Genomic DNA, 22,755 nt, shown 5'->3' with positions numbered 1-22,755 from the left:
AGGGAAGGAAGGTTATTCAGTGATGGAATCTTCCATGTACACTGACTTCTTAGACTGCACGATACAAGATTTCAGCTTTTCCCCTTTCTTTGTTCTTCTCCAAGTTAGTTATTTTTTAGTTTTGCCTTTCTAAGAGTCAGATTTACTGGGGAATAATTTACGGAAAATAAAATTTACCCCTTTAAGAGTGTATCATTCAGTGAGTTCTGTCCATTGTATACAGTCGTGTAATTGCTGCCTGAATCAAAACGTAAAACCTTTCTACCAACTCCAAAAGCCTCCTCGTGCTCCTCCACAGTCAGTCTCCTCACCCACCCCCATTTCCTGGCAACATCTAATCTGTTTTCCAGAAAGGCACGTCAATGGACTTCTATAATATGTAGCCTTTTGTGTCTAGCTTCTCATACTTCACATACTGCTTGACGAATTGTATGTGTCTGTAGTTTGCTTTTTTTTTTTTTTATTTGTTGACTATTATTGTTTTATGGTCTGGATATAGTATGATTTTTTAACCTGTTTACCGGCTGGTGAACATTTGGGCTGTTTCCAGTCTTTACCTAGTATGAAGACGTTACAAACATTCATGTACAGGCCTTTGTACAGGCCTTTGTGCGGACATACGAAATCATTTCTCTTGCATAAATACCTGGGGGGGGGGGTAGTACCAACCACAGGAAGTGCATGTTTGATTTTATAAGAAACCACTAAGCTATTATATTTTTATTTTTAAAGTTTATTTATTTTGAGAGAGAGAGAGAGACAGAGACAGAGACACACAGAGAGAACAAGTGGGAGAAAGGCAGAGATCGAGAGAGAGAGAGAGAGAGAGAGAGAGAGAATCCCAAGCAGGCTCCATGCTGCCAGCGCAGAGCCCCACTCGGGGCTCAATCTCATGAACCATGAGATCATGACCTGAGCTGAAATCAAGAGGCAGATGCTTAACTGACAGAGCCACCCAGGCACCCCAACACTAAACTGTTTTCAAGTGGTTTTCCCATGTTCCGTTCTCACCAGCAATGTGAGAGTTGCAGTTGCTTCATATGCCTGCCCGAGTTTGATAATGCCAATCTTTAAAATTTTAGGCCTGCTAGTGGGTGTGCAGTGGTATTTTATCATGTTTTCACTTAGATTTCTCTAAATTCAAATTAGCATCTTTTAATGAATTGATTGGTCATTTATATACACTCTGTGATGAAAAGTGTCTGTTTAAATATTTTGACGACTTTTTAGTTGGACTTTTATATTCTAACCAAGCTGTGAAGGTTTTTTATAAGTATTCTAGATACAAGTTCCTTATCAGATATAGAATTTTCTAATAATTTTCCAAGTCTGTGGCTTTTAAGATTTTTGTCAACATTATCTTTTTTTTTGGTAACAGCTTTATTGAGATATATTCACATAACATTATCTTTCGAAGAGCAGAAAGTTTTCATTTTGATGTCAAGTCCAATGTATCAATATTTTCTTATGGTTTGTGATGTGTGTGTCCTGTGTAAGAAACCTTCGCCTGACCCAGCAGCACTATCAACAATAGCCAAAGGATGGAGAGAGCCCAAATGTCCATCGATGGATGAATGGATAAAGAAAATGTGGTATACACACACACACACACACACACACACACACACACACACACACAATGGAGTATTATTTGGCAATCAAAATGAATGAAATCTTGCCATTTGCAACTAACTATGTGGATGGAACTAGAGGGTATTATGCTAAGCAAAATTAGTCAGAGAAAGACAAATATCATATGACTTCACTCATATGAGAACTTTAAGACACAGAACAGATGAACATAAGGGAAGGGAAGCAAAAATAATATAAAAACAGGGAGGGTGACAAAACATAAGAGACTCTTAAATATGGAGAACAGAGGGTTACTGGAGGGGTTGTGGGAAGGGGGATGGGTTAAATGGGTAAGGGGCATTAAGGAATCTACTCCTGAAATCATTGTTGCACTATATGCCAACTAACTTGGATGTAAATTAAAAAATAAATAAATTATTCTAAAAAAAAAAAAAAAAAGGAAACCTTTGCCTGACCCAAGGTAACAAGATTTTCTCCTTTGTTTTCTCAGAAGTTTTATAGTTTTGTCTCTTATATTTGATTTAAAGTTAATGTTTGTGTGTGGTATGAAGTAAGGGTCAAGATTCGGTTTTTTGGTGTATGGACGTCCAATTGTTTCAGCACCATTTGTTGAAAAACTATCCTTTCTTCATTGAATTACCTGGGCAGTTTTGTCTAAAATCAGTTGACTACATTTTGGTGGATCTATTTCTGGACTCTCTAGTCTGTTCCCTTGATCTGTATTTTTGTCTTTAGACCAGTATTACTCTGTCTTGATTACTATAGCTTTAGAATAAAAATTCAAATCAGATAACGCGACTCCTCCAACTTTGTTATTCTTTTTCTAGAATAATCTAGAATAATTTCTAGGTCCTTTGCATTTCCAAAGGAAATGGAGAGTCATTTTATTTCTACCTGCATTTTATTTCTTTATTTTTTGTCAAAATTCATTTTTATTAATAAAAAATAAGCACTTATTCCAGTGTCAGTTGTTATACTTGAAGTGCTAATAAAAAAAAAAAGAATTTAAAAATAATCACTCCATCATCCTGTTTTGACTAAGACAATGAAGTTGTGGCTTAGGAAAAAAGTATTCAGCACCATTTGCTCATAGGCCTTTCAGAATTTATTCTTAAAGTTTCTGGAACTTTCCTGTCTGTAAAGAACAGGAATTACTGAGCTACAAGAGGCAGCCTCTCTGGGACAACCAAAGAGAAGTTAAGCAATCATCATAAAAGGAATCCGTGTACATTTAGCACAGTAAACTTGGACAGTACAACGATCCCCTTCCCTCTAGCTCAAGAGGGATGTGCTTCTAAGCACTGAAGTATGAAGAGGCAGACTGTTATTTGCTGTCAGAATTAGTTAATAACAGTGAATCTCTGGCATGGATGCTACTGGTCCTTAACATCCTGTGATTTTAGGAAATTCTGTAAATAGTTTGGATTTGATTCAGTTTATTCAGAAAATAAACCTGTTGAATAAGGTTCACTACTCTGCCAAAGCATCGCTGGTTTAGTATCCTTATAAAATATATATAATATGTGCAGGTAAATCATAGTCTTAAAGCATATTTAGGAGTGCCTGGTGGCTCAGTTGGTTAAGTGGTTAAGCGTCTGATTTCAGCTCAGGTCATGATCTCACAGCTTGTGAGTTCAAGCCCTGGGTCAGGCTCTGCACTGACAGCTCAGAGCCTGGAGCCTGTTTCAGATTCTGTCTGTCTGTCTGTCTGTCTCTCTCTCTCTCTCTCTCTGCGTCTCCCCTGCTTGTGATTTCTCTCTCTCTCTCAAAAAAAAAAATAAACATTAAAAGAATAAAGTATACATATTCAAACCAAAATCTATGTCAACAAAATGCCTATAATTAAAAGCACTGGTGGAACGAAATACAAAGTTATGACAAGGGAGACTTACTCTCACTAAGCTGTGTTGCTTAGAGAAGTTACAAAAGGATGTGCCCTTAAAGCCATTCGAGGACGTGTAAGGAGACACCCTTTCCTCATTCTTTACCATAGGATTCCAACCGAGGATGGGCCAGAAATTAGCATTTTTAAATATTTCAGAAAAGTCCACAGCAGTGTTAAGACTTTTAAGAATGTCTCCCTATCTTTCTGTCTCTGTGAGCAGTAGTGCTCATCAGAACTTCCCAACAGTGCAAAGGCAAAGGCAAGTGCATACATTCGCTCAGATGTTAGAAGAATGGGAGGTGGACTGTTAGGGCCATCCTTAGCTGGAGCTTCTGTGGGTTTTTTTACTATATGCTGATCACCAGTGAGTCAGGTGGACTTTTGTGAGAGAATAGTGTTTGGTGGCCAAGATTCTTTTGGGCATTTCTTTCTAAGTGGAATACACAGCAGGTAAGGGAGTAGGGGAGATAATACAGGGAATCTACTCTTTGCAGCTCAGAAGGAGTTGAGGAAGCCCATACAGGCAGTCAGGAAGCCCAGGGGATCCTCTAGCTGTGGATAGTGGCTAACGTGGTCATCCAGAATCGACACTGTGGTGTTTTCCTGTACAGCTCCAAAAACTCTGGATAGGGGATTTACGGGATCCAACGGTCCATAGATAAAATGAATGGGGACAGTTAGAGAAGCCAGAGCTCCCATCCAGCATATTCTAAACGTCTTCCTCAGGTTGATGTACTGTAAAATACTGTTGATAACTAAGCTTCCATCATTGTTGCAGATCCCTGCCCACATGTCCCATGGCTCACTCTTAAAGAGGCGGGTGTACAGCCTAAAGACTGGGATGAGACCTCAAGAGAATACAAAGAAGTTCATCAATCGTGTGAGGATGGGTGACAGCATGCCTCCATCTTTGAGAAACTTTTGGAGAAGGAGAGGACAGTAAGTCTCAGGGAATATACCTTCCATTTGACAGATAGAGACTCCTTATGGTAAGCCTACCAGATCGATTCTGCCTGAACCTACAAAGCAGCTCCTGAGCAACGATATCTCCATAATCATGAGACAAAAGGTTGATCCTGTGGTTCTGGAACCCCAGGTACCACAAAAGTGCCTCCACAATGCTGGCCTGCTCAAACATGGAATAGTAATGTGGTCTCAATTTGTTACTGAAGCCAAAGCCCACGAAATCAAGGGCAATCACTTGATGAAAACTTAGGGTTTCCCAAATCCTCTACTAATTATAGCTGGAATGTTAGAAGGCCATGTAAAAGCACAACTATCTCAGGACTTCCAACCACACCAGAAGAGTCTTGGTAGAAGATGTGCAATCCCTTGTAGGTGAAAAATTTGCCTGACAACTTCCAGGAGTAAAGAGCAGGAGAAAGCTGGGGGTGGGGGTCGGGGATGGGGGAGGGGTGGGATATGCAGACAGGCTGCGAGCAAGGGCACAGCCAATAGCCCAAACTGAACCCACCACTCCCTCATCCTCATCAGGTGAGACCGGGACTACAAGGCTCCATGTTTGGGGGAAACGGTTGCGCATGTGTTCCAAATACATTTTAGAATCAGTTTGTTGATTTTTACAACACAAGGAGAAAGGCTGTTGAGATTTTGTTTAACAATATTGACCTTCCCATCCATGAGCATGATCTGTCTCTTCATTTAATTTTCCTTAACTTTTCTCAGCACTCAAAAATTTTCTCTTACATGTACAGCTCTTGCACATATTTGATTAACTTTATTAATATTTCATGTTTTTAAATCTATTGTAGGTGGTATCACTAACATTTTCAATTTCCAGTAGTTTGTTACTGGTAATTAGTAAAACTTATTTTTTGTATTGATCTTGTATCCCAAAACCTAGCTAAACTCACATATTTGTTGTAGTAACTGTTTTTGTTTTTGATTCCTTACAATTTTCTATGTAGAGATTATGCTGTTTGTAACTAAAGACATTTTTATTTCTTCCTTTACAATCTATATACTTTTATTTTTTTTTTTTTGTCTTAAAGCACAGGCCAGTACCTCCAATACAATGGTGAAAAGAAGTTGTAAAAATGGACATTCTTGCTTTCTTCCCAATCTTAGGGGGGGAGCCTTCAATCTTTCACCATTACAATGATGTTGGCTGTGGTTGTTGTTGTTGTTGTTGTTGTTGTTGTTTTGTAGGTAAGGTTTGTCAGATGGAGGAAGTTCCCTTCTATTCCTAGTTTGCTGAAATTTTTTTTATGATGGATGAATGTTGAATTTTATAAATGATTTTTTTACATGTATTAAGACATGATTTTCTGTTGAGATTGTGAATTACTGACTGACTGTGAATGTTGAACCAACCTCACCTTCCTGGAATATATCCAAGTGGGTCATTCATATATCATCCTCTTTATGTATTTCTGGATTCAATTTGCCATTATTTTCTGATTGTGCTTTTGAGAAATATTGGTCTATAGTTTTCTTTTCTGTATTATCTGGTTTTTTTGTTTTGTTTTGTTTTGTTTTTTATATCTAGAACATTCTGGCCTCCTAGAATGAGTTGTGAAATATTCCCACTTTTATTTTTGGGGGAAAATTTAATAAAGTATAGGTGTTATTTCTTAAGTGTTTGGTAAAATTAACCAGTGAAGCTTTCTGAATCTGGATTCTATTTCTTTATAACAATAGGGCTATACAGATTACCCATTTCTTTTGGGTAGGGTTTGGTGTTTGGTGTTTTATTCTTTGGTAGTGGTCATCTTTATGTGAGACATTGTCATATTATAACTGTTTTCTGATTTCCCAGTTGCTATTAGTGATATTTGTTTATTCATACCATCATTATTTACTATGCTATCTTTATTATGCCATTTTTATTTTTGTCCATTTAATGGCTGGAATCAACAGATTACAATATAATTAATCTGGTAGACAATGAGCATGTGGTGGGGTTGGGGGGGGGAACTAGGTGATAGCGGCAAACAGAAGGCATGATAGACTTTGGACTAAAAATTCTATGTGGTGAAAGATAAGGATTTGCCTGATGACTTTGGCAGGCAAATTTGTCTCTTTTAAGTATTGGTGTTAAAAATGGGAAGGGTGGGGCGACCAGGTGGCTCAGTGGGTTAAGCGCCCAACTCTTGATTTCAGTTCAGGTCATGAATTCAAGCCCCGCATCGGGCTCTGCACTGAGAGCATGGAGTCTGCTTGGGACTCTCTCTCTCTCCTCTCTCTGCCCCTACTGTGCATGCCCTCTCTTTCTCCCTTGAAATAAATAAATAAACATTTAAAAAAATAAAAGAGGGAAGGAATAAAAGAGGGAGGGGGGGAAAAAGGGGAGAACTTGAAATAAAATCTCTGCAACACTGGAAAAGACAAAGGGAAAAATGGCAGGACTTACCAGCATGATGTCCACAGAGTTATTTCTAAATAGATTTTTTCAATGTATTTTATAAGAAATAAGACTTTCCTTTTATGTTTATTTTAGAAGTGTTGGCACATACTGAAATGTAACAATTTCTTGATTGGGAATATTTTAAAACAAAACAAAGGAACCTAAACTTTCCCTTCAACTTCTATCCTTTGCTTTTGTTCAAATGTTGTAAATAACATTTGAAAATATTACAGCCACATTTGTTGGGATAGGTACTTTTAGTGACTTGAATGACCTATTTAAAAAGCAACCCCTGGGTGACTCAGTTAGTTGAGCAGCCAACTCTTGATTTCAGCTCAGGTCATGATCCCAGGGTTGTGGGATTGAGCCCTGCTTCAGTTTCTGTGCTGGGTGTAGAGCCTGCTTGATGTTCTCTCTTTCTCTTTCTCTCTCTGCCCCTCTCCCCTGATCGTGTTCTGTTTCTCTCTCTAAAATAAAAAAAGAAAAAAAAAAGCAACTTACCCTCCAAGCTACTTTTCCACTTAAAAAATGTTTTCATTGTTCATATTAAACTCTATACTGTTTTCCCAAGGACAATTTGTTTACAAGTACAGAATAACCTACTTAATCGACTTCGGCTTAATTTATTTACACATAAACTAGGCATTTTTTCCTACTATTGTCAACGTGTTATATGAATAAGATCAGGTATATGTTATAATGCATTGGTGAAGAGAGATTTAAGCCATTATATACAGGCAAACTGGTGATATTATATTGCTTTCCATTAGGTCAGGGCACGACCATTATAATTTTAACATGCTACATTAGCAGAAAAGGCCTGTATATGTGACCAGCGTGCCTTCCAATGTGGAATGCGTATGGAGGTTGTCCCATGGCTCAAGGAGGTGGCAATTGTGCTATTCAGAGCTTGCCTTTTGTAGCCTTGCCACATGCCTTAGGTTAAAGTTAGTCTCACCCATGACTGCCAATCTCTAGCCTGGTTCACTGGGTACTGCTGCTTCTCAGAATTCCATGAGTAAGCCAGGAGTGCTGTTTGTTATTTACTAATAGGTATTTCTTCTGACTGCTCTGCTTACCACATCATCACAACAGGCCTTGACCTTTGTGAACTTCTCTGGAAAATCAAACATACCTAGAAGCTGCCCAGGCTTATGTATAAAAACATCATCAGTTGCTCTTTGGGAGGTTGTGGAGTGGGGCTTGGAAGGTGATTTGAATGAGAAGGAAACACAACTGCTCATCAAATCCAAAGTTTTTTTTGTTTTGAGAAAACACGAATCCCGAGAAGTTAAGGGGCTTGATCAAGGTCCCCTCTCCCGTGAAGCCTTTCTGGACTTCCCAAGGTGGTTGTAGGGGTGCTCCCCAGCTGTTTGCAAAACCAGTCTGCATTTCTCTATTACTTTTAACCCTTTGTTAGCATCATCAGTGATGTCCCTCTCACTTAACTAAGACCCTCTTAAGAGTAGGCTGGATTATATTTGTCTACAAGGCCTAGAGCATTTAAATACTCATGAACATTTATTGGGTGGGTGAGTCTCTCACATGCTGTCTACTAGGTACCATAGTTGTGAGGTCAGGCTCCAGAGATTAAGAAGAAATTCTAAAACAGCCAATTTCTTCTTGGTAACAGACCAGAGTCGGAAGGCTAAGCCATAGATTAAGGTGAGCATCTGGGGAAGATGAAAAGTCAAGGGATCCAGGGCAGAAAAGTGGTAAACGCATTTGTTTCCTTACTTGTGGATGCGTTCAATTCATTCATTCATTCATTCATTCATTCATTCATTAACTTTACACTGGGTATCTACTATGGGCCAGGAGCTTCTTTAGGCATTGGGGATAGAGTAGTGATTATAACATACAAAATCTCTGCTTATGTTTCAACGAGAGAGAGACATTAAACAAATGACAAATAAAAGCCATTATAATGTCAGGTAGTAGTAGCTGCTGAGATGAAAAATAAAGCAGGAGAAAGAAATGGTCGTTGATAAGAAATGGGAGGCCTCTCTGAGCAAAGACCCGAACAAAGTGAGGGAGTGATGCCATGAGAATATGGGGCAAAGAGCAAGTGCAAAGGCCTTGAGCCAGGCTTGTGTGTTTGAGAAATGAGGCAAGAGGATTAGAACATCGTGAGGGAGAAGAAAGAGAACAAGGAAAATTATTCTGCACCAGTGAAACGATGTCCTTTCTAGCACCAAAGTCTTATGATTGGTGATCCTCTGACTATACAACCAATTCAATACAGAAAGACCCATACAGAACTATCTTCTGTATGATGAGCATCTCTTACTTCTCCCCTGGTGCTGTGCAATACCAATTCCCTTTTACAAGGTCCTGCTTGCTCCACCCCATGATGGAGCCTACTCCTTGGTGTCCTGGCTGGCTTCAGCGCTCTGGGTCAGGGATTCCAGGGGGGAGAAGCTGGGGAGATGGCTTTTATCTCTAATACTCTTATCTCTAGAGAAGCACTTCCTTGGAGGTTCTCCACCTCAGGACAGGGTTCTTGCCTCTGGTCAAGAGACCCCTCAGGATTCATAGTTGGGCTTCAGGTTGTCAACTGATCCCCCAAATCTGTGCTTCCAGAAGATATTTCTGCAGAGACTATCTTAGATGGAGGCTGTCCACACATGCCTGGGCCATGTAGGAACATAGAAGAATGAAACAGGTCAGGTATGAGAATCTAGCCACACTTTGTTTGCTTATTATTCACAGAGGAATATGTTTCACTTTTATAGAGAAAGAAGTTCTCTCCCAGTTGTCTGGAAATATCTGGTCTTTTCGATCTTTTATTTCCCTGCTTCTGGTAGAGACTGGGGTCCAGAGAAATATCTCACCACCGTAAGAAAAACACTGCAGGTGTGATGACAAATGGCAAGTCATGTTCAGAGTCGGGGAGGCCGGGGGATGGCGAGGACTGTGGTGAATGTGCCTTCCACAGAGGCAGCCACCACTCTGCTTCAGCTGATCTCTGCCTTGAGGGAATGGGATCCAGTGTTGACAGAGTTTCAGGTTGGTTAAGAGAAAGCAGAATTGTGGATCGCTTTGGGGTGAAATCTCTAGAATTTTAATTTGATTCACATGGTTTTAGAGAGAATCTTGGCACACCAACCGTGACACTCCGAGGGATCAAATATGGCCCACAGGCAGGTGGTTTGTGAACTCCAGTCTATAGATTTTACCAGAATTTCTGAGAGCTCTGTGATTTTAAATTAACAACTACTATCCTAGAATATGACTCCCCTCAGCTTCTGTGACTAGAAAGACCAAGGGCATGTCCATCTCGCATGCTCCTGGGGCCCAGAAGTCTAGGGGAAAGCCATCTGCCCAGCTTCTCCCCCCTGGAATCCCTGACCCAGAGCGCTGAAGCCGGCCAGGACACCAAGGAGTAGGCTCCATCATGGGGTGGAGTAAGCAGGACCTTGTAAAAGGGAATTGGTATTGAGTAGCACCAGGGGAGAAGTAAGAGATGCTCATCATACAGAATACAGTCCTGTCCTGTATCTTTTCAATTCTCTATTCCACTCCCTCCCATGGAGTCTTTCCTACCCAACTCCCTACACCCCATGAGAGTGTCTTTGATGACAAGTTACAGGACCCAAGTCAAACTAAGGAGGAAAAATTAACATGTTGGCTCCTGTATCTGAGCCCAAGGGTGGTGTGGCCTCAGGCGAACTGGATTCAAGCGCTCAGAGACCTCTTCCTCCCACTCTAGCCTGAACTCTGCATTCTCTGTTGCTTCCCTTCTTTGAAGGGCTCCTTCTAGGTGGTAGAAAATTTGGCTCACATGGTCATCACTGCTCATCATCTCAGAGGCGGGGGCCGGAGGGGGGATCACTCCTCTTGCAGCACATACATCAAATCCTAAAAAAATAATCTGCTTGGACCGTGACACTGGAGAAACCTCTGTGTCCGGGGAACTGAGACATTTCTGTTAACTAACCTGGGTCACGTGCTGTCCAGAGAGGTGGGTTCCAGAATCACAGGGGTTTGTGAAAGTGGAGTGTATGTGATGGTGGTGGTGGTGGTAATGGTGACAGTGGTGGCAGTGAGATGGCAAAGTTTGAAAGGAAGGGATGGTGGCCAATTAAAAGTACCTTCTGCTCCTAGGCACGCCAGACACAAAAGCCAATGATGGATCATCCTATCGCTCCCCTACCCCTAAAACAAAAATGAAGACACTCTGTCTGCAAATAGGCAAAACAACAACAACAACAACAACAACAACAACAACAGCAACAACAACTTGGTGTGGAGCACTTGTCAACTCCAGTATCAGAACATCTGCATCGCAAATCAAGAGCATCCAGTTTGACTTTGGCACAGAGAGATTTTCAGGCCTTGGCAATTCCTCAATGCAGGCCACAGAAGAAACTTCTCCCTTCCCCCGTCAAGTAGAATGACAGTTCAGCGTCGCAGCCATGCACCTGCCCCGCTGAACAGAACAGATATGAAATACAGTGTTAGAGAGATACAGGGATATAGATATGAGATATGATGATCTCATTTAGTTCTCCCCTCCGCTCTCTAAGGTAAGTTCCAGTATTATCTCCGTAAGGGGATAAATAATTTGCCAGAGATCACTCATGTAGCAAGTGGTGGCAGAGTGAGGATTCATGCCTGGGAAGTTTAACCTTAAAGCCACACTGCTAACGGACCACCCATCCATCCACTGACTCATTCAACACGTACGGGGAATGCCGGCTACATGCGGGGGACTATCGGAGGTGCTGAGATGTAGCTGTAAAGAATGCAAATACGAGTACATGGCCTCATGGAACTTACATTCTAGTGAAGGAGAAATACGGGAAACCAGACCAATAAATAAAATATAACTAGGTTAGATAGTGATCAGTGTTAAGGAGAAAACCAGAGCAGCAAAAAGAGAGAAACTCTAAACGGAATAGAGTTTAACAACTCTATTAAAGAGGTGGGTTGAATCTGAATACGGTGGTCAGGCAAGGTCTCACTGAGCCGGTGGCACTGAATAAAGGCCCGTGGAAGTAAGGGAACAAACCACGCAGATATCTGAAGGAGGAGCCTGGTGGGTCGAGGAGAAGGTGCTGAGGAAGGAGTAAGGGCAGTAGGTGTTGGAAACAGCAAGGAGTCCAATGTGCCTTGAGCGGAATGATCAAGGGACAGAGCAGGAGGGGATGAGATCAGGGAGATAAATAGAACCGAGAAGCTACTGGGATTTTGTCTTTCACTCTTGTGTGATGCAGCCATTTGGACTGGAGCAGATCCTTAAACAGGGTCACTGTCGTTGCTCTGGCAGGAAGAGTCTGTCGGAGGGACAAAGGTACCAGGTAGAGGCTGCAGCAGTAGGCCAGGCAGAGACTGGGAAGCCTGGCTTGGACTGGTGTGTGGTGAAAATGTGGCAAGGGCTTTACTTCTGGGTTTGTTGTGAAATCAGAGTCAAAGGATTGGCCAACACGTGGGATGTGGGGCGTTTGACAGAGAGCAGTCAAGGATGATTTTAAGGCTTTTAGCCAGAGCAATGGAAGATTAGAAATGACATTTCTCAGAGATGGGGAGAAATGAAGGAAGAACTGCTTTTGTTTTTGTCTCAAACAGGGTTGTTTTAAGAAATTATGGGGGGGCGCCTGGGTGGCTTAGTCGGTTGAGCGACCGACTTCAGCTCAGGTCACGATCTCGCGGTCCGCGAGTTTGAGCCCCACATTGGGCTCTGGGCTGACGGCTCGGAGCCTGGAGCCTGCTTCCGATTCTGTGTCTCCCTCTCTCTCTCTGCCCCTCCCCCATTCATGCTCTGTCTCTCTCTGTCTCAAAAATAAACATTAAAAAAAAATTAAAAAAAAAAAGAAATTATCGGGTCTTGGTTTGGGACGTGCTAAACTGGGGGTACCCATTAGACATCTGAAAGGCAGTGCTGAGTGACCCGCCTGGGAGTTCAGGAGAGAGGTCCGTCAGGACTAGAGTCATAAGTTTTACCAATTACACTCCACCCTCTTAGAGTCACTGAAGACGCTCACATGCAACTTTGGAAAACAATGACTGTATCCAAAATACTGGAACAGTATTAAAGAAAGTCAAGTTTAAAAATTTACCCATATCCTGCCACCCGAAAGAAAGCTGCTTTCATTTCTCTACATTTCCTTCTGTTTTTGCCCACAGGCATATACATAATGTTATAATGTTGTAACCATAGCATAGATACAATTTCACATTCTACTTTTTTCTCACTTAACACGATCCCATAAATATTTTCCTAAGAGGCCCTCCCATATGTGTTTCTTGGGGATTAAAAAAGCCAACAAAATGCTGGGATCTCTGGGAAACAGTTCAGAAACAAAAGTCGAAAATCTTTCTTTGCTACAAAATTTGGTGCCCCTGCAGTTGGCATTGTGCTTACTGTGATTTTCGTGAACAATGACTGTCTGTGGAGGTGACTTTGAGCTGGGAGCTGAATGATGAGAGCTGGCCACACACCCATTCTGGCGAAGGGCATCCCAGGAAGAGGGAACAGCATGTGCTAGGAGGCAACAGGAAAGTACATGCAGGAAGGTCGCTGGCAGATTCATTTCAACTGGCAATTAAATAGAAATTTATCTTTGTAAAAACCTTAAAATCTTTTAGTTTAAACTGCAGAACAGTGGGTACATCCTTGGTCTGGGATTCTCCGCAGAGGAATAAGAAGCCAAATGGAATAACCTAGAACATAGTGAACCCTAGTAGATATAGTGGTTCTTGAAGGTTCTCTGGGCCTCAGACTACACACAAACTCTACATGAATCTGATTTGTTCATTCATCCCAGTCCCTGAGCCAGGACTGGAGTCCAGTTCCTTCATTTTATAGAAAAGGCTGGGGGCCCAAAGATGGTAAATGATTTGGCCAAATTATTCAGCCACTTTATAGAGTTTTAACTAGGGTTGAATTAGCTCTGCCCTCTACTTGTTAGACTCTAAAAAACAAAACACGATTCCATCCACACCACTCTATTGTTGACAAAGTCATTTGTTAGCTTGGAAATGCCTCCCTCCCCCCGCCACCCCCCCCCCCCCGCCCCTACTTCCTGGCTCACCTGCCTATCATTTGCATAGTTACTTACTCAAAAGCAGGAAAATTATTGAGAGAATCATTCCTGCCTGACTCCTGCCTGTCCGGGAAGGCAGGAAGCTGGTTTACGCTTCCTCCTAGGGCCAGCAGGGGGGACACCAGGCAAGGTTTGTGAGCCGGCCTCCCCCACGCCTCCTCCCCCTTCCTCGCCCAACTTCCCCTTAGCCCCTGCTTCAACTGAAAGTGGCCATTGACCTTTCAAGCTTTTGAGCAGTGATGCAATAGAATAGTATTTCAAAGAAAAATGGTTATCGAAATTTGGGATCCGGTTTTCCCGTGAGTGCTAATGGTTTTTTAAAAGTAGGTCACACTTTGGAGGCGGGCATGCAGGCGAGGAGCTGAGTTCCAACGGAGTCCAGGTGGCCTCCGATCGGGTGGGAGGAGGTGAGGGTCTCCGGGCAGGGGAGTGACTAGATCTTTCCGAATTTTCAGTCCCTGGGCGCTAGCCCTGTGGGAGAAACCGCCAAGACGAGAGCTCTCGGGACTGCAAGGCACCGAGGCCGGCGGTCCAGCACGACCCGGGAGCGTAGGTAAGGGCGCCCCTTCAGCAGTCAGAGCAGGTGAGCGGGGTCTGCCAGCGGAAGGAGACAGTGGGGCCGTGTAGACTACGAACAGAGGGAGGAGGGAAAGGGGGAGGAGGGGAGGAGGAGCCCGACTGGGCTGCTGCCGGAGACTTGAGAGCAGGAGCGCCTGGGGGAGGAGACTGAGAGCCGCTAGCGCCGCTTAAGGAGGCACCGCTCTCAGCTCGCTGGCTGCCTTCTAGGACCTGGGCGAGGGCACAGCCTTCGGTCCGCTCCCTCCGGCTCTCGGTGGGGAGCGCGGGGGCCTGGATCGGGGCCTCTCCCACCGCCACTAATGTGCCGTAGAGCGAGAGGGGCCGTTTTCGGGGACCCCCAGCCTCTCCCGCCTCCCTTTCACAAAATGTGCAGTTGGGAGGGTCACGTCGAGAAGGCGCGGAGCGGGTGGGAAAGACAGAGACCCGCGGCTGGGCGAGGATATCGCTTGGTCCTCAGACCCCCGCGCACAGCTGACACGGTGGGGGTCAGGCTCCGGCCGCCGAAGCGGGGACGGCGGTGGTGGTGGGGCTTGTGCGCGCCTCGGAGCACTCGGAGCTGTGCCGTCAGAGGCGGGCGGACTCCTGGCCAGCCGCGCCGCCCAGCACCGCAACGAGCGCTATGAGCCCGCCTTCCCTGAAGCCTGCGCATTAGCGCCGGAGCCTCTTTAAAGCAGGAGCGGGGGCCGCGGTCACGTGAGACGGATTCCTGGAAAGTTCCTGGAAAGCGGCCTCCGCAGCAGCCGGGAGGGGCGCGCTGAGAGCGCGGACAGGGGAGGGAGGCGGGGAGCTAGGGAGGCGCGCGGGGCTGGGAAGTCGCGCGCACACCCGGCTCCGGGGACAGACGTTTAACTCTTGCCATGTCTGGCCGCCGCCACCGCGGCTCACGGGCCTTGGGCTTTCCTTGAAGCATGAACCTCCTCGCCCGCCGCAACCGGCGCTGCGCGGGCCGCGGACAGTGCGCCCCCGGGCCCGGTGCGCACAGCCTCAGGATCCCCTGCGCCCGCAGCCCGGGCGCCGGAGGAGCTCGGCCGGGGGTTGGCGGCAGGTACTGGTCCCGGGAGCCCGAAGGCTCCTCCCCATGGAGGGTCGCCGGGGAGGGCATGGGGCGCGGCTGCGAGCGCCGGGCGGCCTTGGCTTCCGCAGTTCAGAGCGGCCAGGGAGAGAGTCCGAGCTTCGGCTCTGCCCCGCGGCCGGGCGCTACTGCCTGCTTTCTTCGACTCCTTCTAGGCGTCGGGAAGTCTCCGGAGTTTACTCCCCCGCCCCAAACAGCCATCCAAATTAATAATCCTAATAACCTGATCTGCCGCTCCTCCCCACCCGCCTGCCTCCCGCCCTAGTTCCTTCCTCCTCCCTCTCTTCTTCCCACCTCCTTGGTCGCAGCCGGAGGGAAAGCCAGCAGCTGCCCAGGGTGGGGGATTTCAGAGCTCGGGGGTTCCAAGCGAAGATCCCCCGGGCTTTTGTTTGCCCTCTGCGCAAAGAACTCTGGCTAGTGCGGAGCGCATCCCCAGGCATCTCGTTCCCAAATTAAAAGTCAACTGGGGAAACTCGGGCAGAAACCCCTCCTCTCCCTGGCCCCTCCCGACTCCCCCGCCCCATGTCCGCTGGGGAGGCTGCCTGGTGTGGACGCTGCGGCCGAGGCCGAGGTAAGGGCTCGGCGTTCGTTGTCTTGCACGTCCAGCGGCGCTCGCAGCCGCCCGTTCTGCCCCGGCCCGGGTCCCGGCTCCGGGCTCCGAGCCCCGAGCCCCCGCGAGGGCTGCGCGCTTGGGCCGATTCCTCGACAGCGCCCGCGGCGGCTGCAGCAGCCGCCGCCGCCCGGCCACCAGAGGGGCAGCCACGGAGCCCGGGGAGCCCCCCAACTCTGCCCCAAGCGGGCGCTGGGGAGCGGGCAGAGAGGAGCCAGGCAGCCTCCGGGCGGGGGTGCGGCAGCTCGCGCACCTTGGCGCCCCGGGCTGGCGGCTCAGGGTGCTTCGTCCCGGGGCCCCCGGGCTGTGCGGAGTGTGAGATAGAGGGGTGCCAATTTGGGGATATCTCCTGTTCTTTCCTTTGTGATTTTTCTGTCTGTCCTTGACTAGGGCCTATTTACCACCATACCCGCAGGTGACTCGTCTTTCCTAGTCTGCGATTTCAGCTAGTAGCCCTGGGCGGGAAGACACCCTGTTCCCCACCCTCATCCTGTCCCTCCCCCCTCCCCCTCTGCAACTCCGGCGTCTTGGATCGCTGCTCTCTCTTTTATCCTCCTTTCTCTACAGCTGGGCCGGGGCAGTCACTGCATGCTTGGGGTTAAATGGTGCGGGAGGATAGACGCGGAGGAGTCCCCGGGATTTTCCACGTCTGTCTTCCCACCCACAGTTCCAGACGCAGGGGTCCAATTTGGACCGACCCAACCCCATACTTTCTTTTTGCAGGCAAACTGTGGGTGACCGCGCCTGCGGGGGACTTTGCCATCCGTCCACTGGGACCTGGGGAGGAAACGCCAGAAGCCTCCCATCCCCTCCCCCTCCACCAATTCGGATACCCCGCAGAGACTTGCTTTGGGGTTCTCACTGATTTCCAAGAAGGACGCGTGCCCCTCTCTGATCCCAGCGCGGGCGGCCACCTGTCTTTGCCGCGGTGACCCCTCTCCCATGACCCTGCGGTGTCTCGAGTCCTCCGGGAATGGCGCGGAAGGGACGCAGAGCCAGTGGGGGACCGCGGGGTCCGCGGAAGAGCCGTCCCCGGAGGCAGCGCGTCTGGCGAAGGCCCTACGGGAGCTCAGTCAAACAGGTAGGGAGCCGACCAGCCGCGACGCGCGCGAGAAGGGTCGCTTCCCCAAAGACGCGGTTGGGGGCTTTGCTGACGCGGAGCGCGGCTAGGAAGCGGGGCCGCGGTGCGGAGCGAAGAATGGGATTGAACTGCAGCCCCTCGCCTCCCGTCCCCGCCTCAGGGCGGGGGCCCGCGGAGAGGATGTCCGCACGGCCCTGGATCCTTGGGAATGCGAAAGAAAAGTGGTTCTCGGGGGACCCAGAGGCCTAGGGGTGGGCAGAACGCGAGAAGGGCTGCTTGGAAATAGCCTCTCAGGGAGCTGGAGCCTTCAGCTGTTTGCCGCAGCTGCTCAGGGGTCGGTACACGGGCTTGAACCCTAGCGGGAGAAAGAGCCAGGCGCCTCCCTTTCCGCGGGGAACGAGGGCGGCCAGTGGGCGCTGCGCTGCCCGCAGTTTCAGCCGCATCCGGCTTCCGAGCCGAGCCGCCGCTGCAGCCCGGGACCTTGGCGGCCAAGTTCCAAGGGACTGATTGCCGCGCGGGCGGTTGCAGCAGGGCCGGGAGGAAGGCGGCCAGCGAAGCCCCTTGCAGAGCGCGGCCTTGAGGGGCTGCGCGCCCAGGGTTATTGCTTGGTTCAAGCGCAGTCCTGCGCTTTGCGTGGCCCGCCGTCGTCTCTCGGCGTCTGAAAGAAGAGAAGATTGAAAAAAAAAAAAAAAATCTGGCAAACCACGCAAGCTTTCAAAATCTGAATCCCCAAAGCTTACGTTTGGGGCAAAATTGAAGTTTTGGTAGCACTAGAGAGAGGGAAAAGTCACTTGCGGTTCGGTCTTTGAGTGTGGACCACCGACTTTCCCTCAGCCGGGCGGACCGGCAGATTGCAGGTACCCGAGCAATTTGGGGGGTGGGGGATGGGGGGTGGGGTGGAAGAGCGCATTGTTCAGACTTCTTATGCAGAATGGCTCGAAGTGGTTTTTGAAAACGAGATGGGCCCCGGGATGGTGCAGGCAGATGAAATGGAGAAGGCTGGGGAGACGGAAGGTTGTGATGGGATTTGGATTAGGGCAAAGTCCAAAGGAGGTGCGGATTGTAAACTTGAATTACTTCTTATCAGTTGGGGTTTCCCTCATTTCTCAGTGGCTGATATGGTAGTTGTAACCAAAGCAACAAACAGAAGCTGTTATAGTAGAACCGCGCTTCAAAAACAAGGAAATAGCAGTACTTTCCAAGGTCTCTGAACAGAGTTTCTGCCATGAACGGATTTGGGGAGGGAGGGAGAGGGTGGTCGCGAGTCTTCCAAGAAGTTTTGGGATTACAAAACTGCTGGGATTCCAGGAGTTGGGGTTTCCACCTTTGTAAGGGCACGCCTTTTATTTCTAACTTCCGAGTTATTTCTAATTTACTTTGATTTCACTTGAACGGTGCTAAAAACATCATGCTTTCTCAGCCAGTGTGTCCTATGGCAAAATTCTGTGTCCTTCGGAGAAAATCTCAAGAGAGTTTAAAGGGCTACCGAACGTTACTTTTTAAAGAAGAAAACTGGCTCGCAGTTTGTGTTCATAAAACGGACCCACATTTTCATTAGATGTCTACCTAAAATATTTATGGTAGTCTCTGGTAAACTGTCACACACTTCTCTTTAGAGCTAGAAAAATTGTTGCCAAGTATTTGCCCTATTTAAGAAATTCTGTATAATAACTATTTTACCCTCTCTTCTTTTTCTTCTTGAACGGAAACCCCAGGTTGGTACTGGGGAAGTATGACTGTTAATGAAGCCAAAGAGAAATTAAAAGAGGCACCAGAAGGAACTTTCTTGATTAGAGATAGCTCGCACTCAGACTACCTACTAACAATATCTGTTAAAACATCAGCTGGACCAACTAATCTGCGAATCGAATACCAAGATGGGAAATTCAGGTTGGACTCTATCATATGTGTCAAATCCAAGCTTAAACAGTTTGACAGTGTGGTTCATCTGATCGACTACTACGTTCAGATGTGCAAGGATAAGCGGACAGGCCCAGAAGCGCCCCGGAACGGCACCGTTCACCTGTATCTGACCAAACCGCTCTACACATCAGCCCCGCCTCTGCAACATCTCTGTAGACTCACCATTAACAAATGCACCGGCACCATCTGGGGACTGCCTTTACCAACAAGACTAAAAGATTACTTGGAAGAATATAAATTCCAGGTATAAGTGTTTCTCTTTTTCTAAACATGCCTCCTATAGAGTATCTCCGAATGCAGCTATGTATTAAAAAAAAAAAAAAAAAAAAAAAAAAGAACCAAAACTTGAGTCACTACTCTGGATAACTACTCGGAATTCTAAAAACAGCTGAAGTCCATCTAACTTAAACGTGTGACGAGGTAGCTAGGTATTTAAAGTTTCCCCAAATGTTTTCACCTGAGTAATGCTTCCTTTCCTAAGGCTGACCAAGACCAGCTGATCCTTTTAAGTTAAAAATAAAATGTCCTGAGTAGAGGCTGAAGGAACATTTTATCAGAATGACTTGCCTTCCCAGGGTTCCTGTTTGTTAGGTAGAAGGCCCAGACCCTGGCGGTAGAGCGAGAACTCCGCGCAGGAGCACTGAAGAAGTTGAAGGAAAAAACTGACGCAGGCTTAGCTTTAATTTTACGTGCCTGGTGATCAGAGTCTACTTTAGGACGTTTTCTGTTTTTGCGTTCTTGATGTACCTAGGAGTTTTGTTAAACAGATCCTGCTTGTGAGTATTTATCCTCCTTTTTATGCAATTAACCAAATCAACCAAAAAAGTGACCATGAAATCCTGTATTTGACTTTTTACTACATGTATGAACTCTCTCATGTGAATGAGTACTGTAGTAATCCATTTTAAGGGAGCCTTATTTCAGAAATATTTCAAACTGGTGCAAACGGAAAAGACTTTGTCTTTTCCTTTAAGGCTAAAGACAAGAATGTCGTGCTATACAGGTGCAACTCAATCCCTGTTAATAAAACCATGTAGATACAGACATTTTATCCTTTGAAGTAGCCGTATCCCAACCTGTTGCCATTGACTTTTGGGAAACGGCTTTAGAAATTTCCAAGCTGTCCTTGAATTGTCTGACCACGGACATCAGCACTTGGTCTCCCTTCTACCATGTAGAATACTTCGACTTAATTTTCTTCCAGAGATAGGGGGATACTTGCCTGTTTTTCAAAGTGTTTATTTACTGCTGTTACTATTTGATTAGAATGTATTAAATAAAAATACTTGACTTTTACAAGTTGCACTTGTTACTTTGAATTGTAGGGAACATACTCGTTCCTGGTACTAGCCTGGTGTCGTAAAAACGTCTGTCATGTGACATCAACCAACCACTCAGCAAGAGGTAGCACGTGACTTACCCTTCCCTAAAGTTATGGGCTGCATTTGCCCTTTGCATTTGGCAGGCGTGGCTTAGAAAGTACAAGTGTCTTCGAGCGGCCTGGTTTTTTACCGATTGAATAAGCTAACACTAACGCCTTGTGTGTTTCCCCAAAAAATGGCTTAGACACTACAAAAGCTGTGACGTATCCTGGCCTTTTATGGGTTGATAGGCACAACACACAATAAAAAAATCAAAGCTTTATGGCTATTTACTTTTTGCCACCACCTCATGACCGTTGCAGATGTAGAGCCCAGACAGTATTCATTTGGCCGTCTCTAAAAAGAAAAAAAAAATGTCCTGCTTGGTTACATTCTTTGGCGTGTCACTGGCAAAGTGAGTGTCGTATGTCTTGTGTGCCCCAAGTGAATTATAAAACTCAGTTATAAATCATAGTAAAACCCGCATATCCCTCGTCATGAAAATATTCGTATTTTCATGAAGCTCTTGAAAAACGGTTTTGGGCCTAGAAGGACAACATAACCATGCACAGCCAAACAGCAAAGATGGCTAGGTGTGCCTTACGAAGAGTTTATTTGTAGCCTAAAATTTAGAGAAGAGCTCTACTTTTAGGGGCTGGTCTAGATGTGGACTTTTTCATTAGGATGTTTAGATTCTGCACTTTATTTCCGGCCCCCCCCACTAAACAGTTAGTGTGGGGTATTTGGCTTTTCTGGCAAAACTTCCACATGATCAATGTCCGGGGCTTTGGACGTTCTATAAGGTCTTTTGCATTCCTGTTCCCATTGGTTCAAACTCTCTGATGCCTCTTGATGTTGAGAGTTGGACGGGACTGCTGGGGTATGAACGAGCACACGGAATTGTGGAAAGTTCTTGGCGTTACTACTAGCAGGTGACTGACTATGAGAACACCAGAGGCTAGCCAAGATCTCTAGAGTGTGCCGTGGAACGATTACCTTACATTTCAGTCTTCCCTATTCCAAGTAAGTTGATAAGCATCAGGAGATAGTCCTTTTTTTAGTGGGGGCAGGTGTGTGTGTGTGTGTGTGTGTGTGTGTGTGTGTGTGTGTGTGTGGTGGTTCGCTGTGGGTTTTTTTTTTTTTAACATCATTTATTTAGTTCTTGCTCAGCTCTTTACATGCATTATCTCATTTAATCTTGACACCGACCATATGAGCAAAGTTCAGTGATTGCAGGAGGTCCGACTTACAATTTGTGAGTGAGGAGGCATTCCAGGAATATCCTAGCGCTTTGTATTCCTGGAGAGGAATTATGAAGAGCAAAGTGCTGCTATTTCTACATTGATCCAGACAAACAAGTTACGACAGGCTATAAAAGGAACCCTCAGCCTTTTCACTGCTGCCCCAACTGGAAAAGTACAGGTACCTTAATTAATGTCCTCTGTGGGATTTGAATCACCTTGGCCCAGTAGTTTTTTCCTGGTGTAGGGGTAAGTGAGGAAGGGGTTAACTTAAAAAAAATTTTTTTTTTAATGTTTGTTTATTTTTGAGAGACACAGAGAGACAGAGCATGAGCAGGTGAGGGGCAGAGAAAGAGTAAGACACAAGACCCGAAGCAGGCTCGATGCTCTGAGCTGTCAGCACAGAGCCCCACTCAGGGCTCGAACCCACAGACCGTGAGGTCGTGACCTGAGCTGAAGTCAGACACTTAACTGACTGAGCCACCCAGGTGCCTCTTAGATTTTTTTTAAGTTTTACTTATTTTGTGAGAGAGCGAGAGCATGAACGGGAGAGGGAGAGAATCCCAAGCAGACTCCGTGCTGTCAGCATGAAGCCCGATTTGGGGCTAGAACTCACGAACCAAACCTTGAGATCATGACCTGAATGGAAATCAAGAGTTGGATGCTTAATTGACTAAGCTACCCAGGTGCCCCGAGGGTTAACTATTTTGCTTGGTTGTGGGCAAATGGTGCCAGTTACCAATTACTGGTAGCCCCATTTTATAGATGGGCAAATGGAAAAGGTGAAGGTACACTTGACTAAGTTATCCTCAATGGAGCCAGGAAAAAAGCCAGTATTCTCTCCCTATGGAGGCACTTTGGGCCTTTAGTGAGGGTCTGTACTATTGTTTTTACTGTTGAAGAACAGAGTACGCGAACTTCTAGATCTCCATGGACTTAAGATATTTGATGTGAGTTTCCACTCTGAGCAGATTTGAGGCAGAGGGGTTTTTAT

General features: G+C 46.1%; 1 protein-coding gene, 1 long non-coding RNA gene and 1 pseudogene across 5 annotated transcripts; 1 reads left to right on the top strand and 2 right to left on the bottom strand.

Moving 5' to 3' along the window:
• Nucleotides 1-3,836: 3,836 nt before the first annotated feature.
• Nucleotides 3,837-5,160, bottom strand: LOC131483946 (mesoderm-specific transcript homolog protein-like; annotated as a pseudogene).
• Nucleotides 5,161-10,747: 5,587 nt separating this feature from the next.
• LOC131519090 (uncharacterized) lies at nt 10,748-14,230 on the bottom strand. The gene is made up of 3 exons (XR_009265452.1): nt 13,910-14,230; nt 13,213-13,332; nt 10,748-11,277 (listed from the first exon to the last, which is right to left on the bottom strand). It is a non-coding gene; the product is annotated as an uncharacterized LOC131519090 (long non-coding RNA).
• Nucleotides 14,231-14,332: 102 nt separating this feature from the next.
• SOCS2 (suppressor of cytokine signaling 2) lies at nt 14,333-20,458 on the top strand. 4 transcript variants are annotated; one of them, XM_058741797.1, is made up of 3 exons: nt 14,333-14,447; nt 16,879-17,236; nt 18,952-20,458. In XM_058741797.1, exons 2-3 carry the CDS (start codon nt 17,098-17,100, stop codon nt 19,407-19,409), a joined length of 597 nt encoding a protein of 198 aa, XP_058597780.1. In that variant the 5' UTR covers nt 14,333-14,447; nt 16,879-17,097; the 3' UTR covers nt 19,410-20,458. The 4 variants fall into 4 exon arrangements, with proteins under 4 accessions (XP_058597780.1, XP_058597778.1, XP_058597779.1 ...); XM_058741795.1 differs by lacking the exon at nt 14,333-14,447 and adding an exon at nt 15,236-15,518; XM_058741796.1 differs by lacking the exon at nt 14,333-14,447 and adding an exon at nt 15,615-16,116.
• The last annotated feature ends 2,297 nt before the right edge of the window (nt 20,459-22,755 follow it).

This window comes from Neofelis nebulosa, chromosome 8, assembly GCF_028018385.1.
Source record: "Neofelis nebulosa isolate mNeoNeb1 chromosome 8, mNeoNeb1.pri, whole genome shotgun sequence".
NCBI classification, from domain to species: domain Eukaryota; kingdom Metazoa; phylum Chordata; class Mammalia; order Carnivora; family Felidae; genus Neofelis; species Neofelis nebulosa.
The sequence above is the reverse complement of the archived record's forward strand: the minus strand, read 5'-3'. Positions and strand labels throughout refer to the sequence as shown.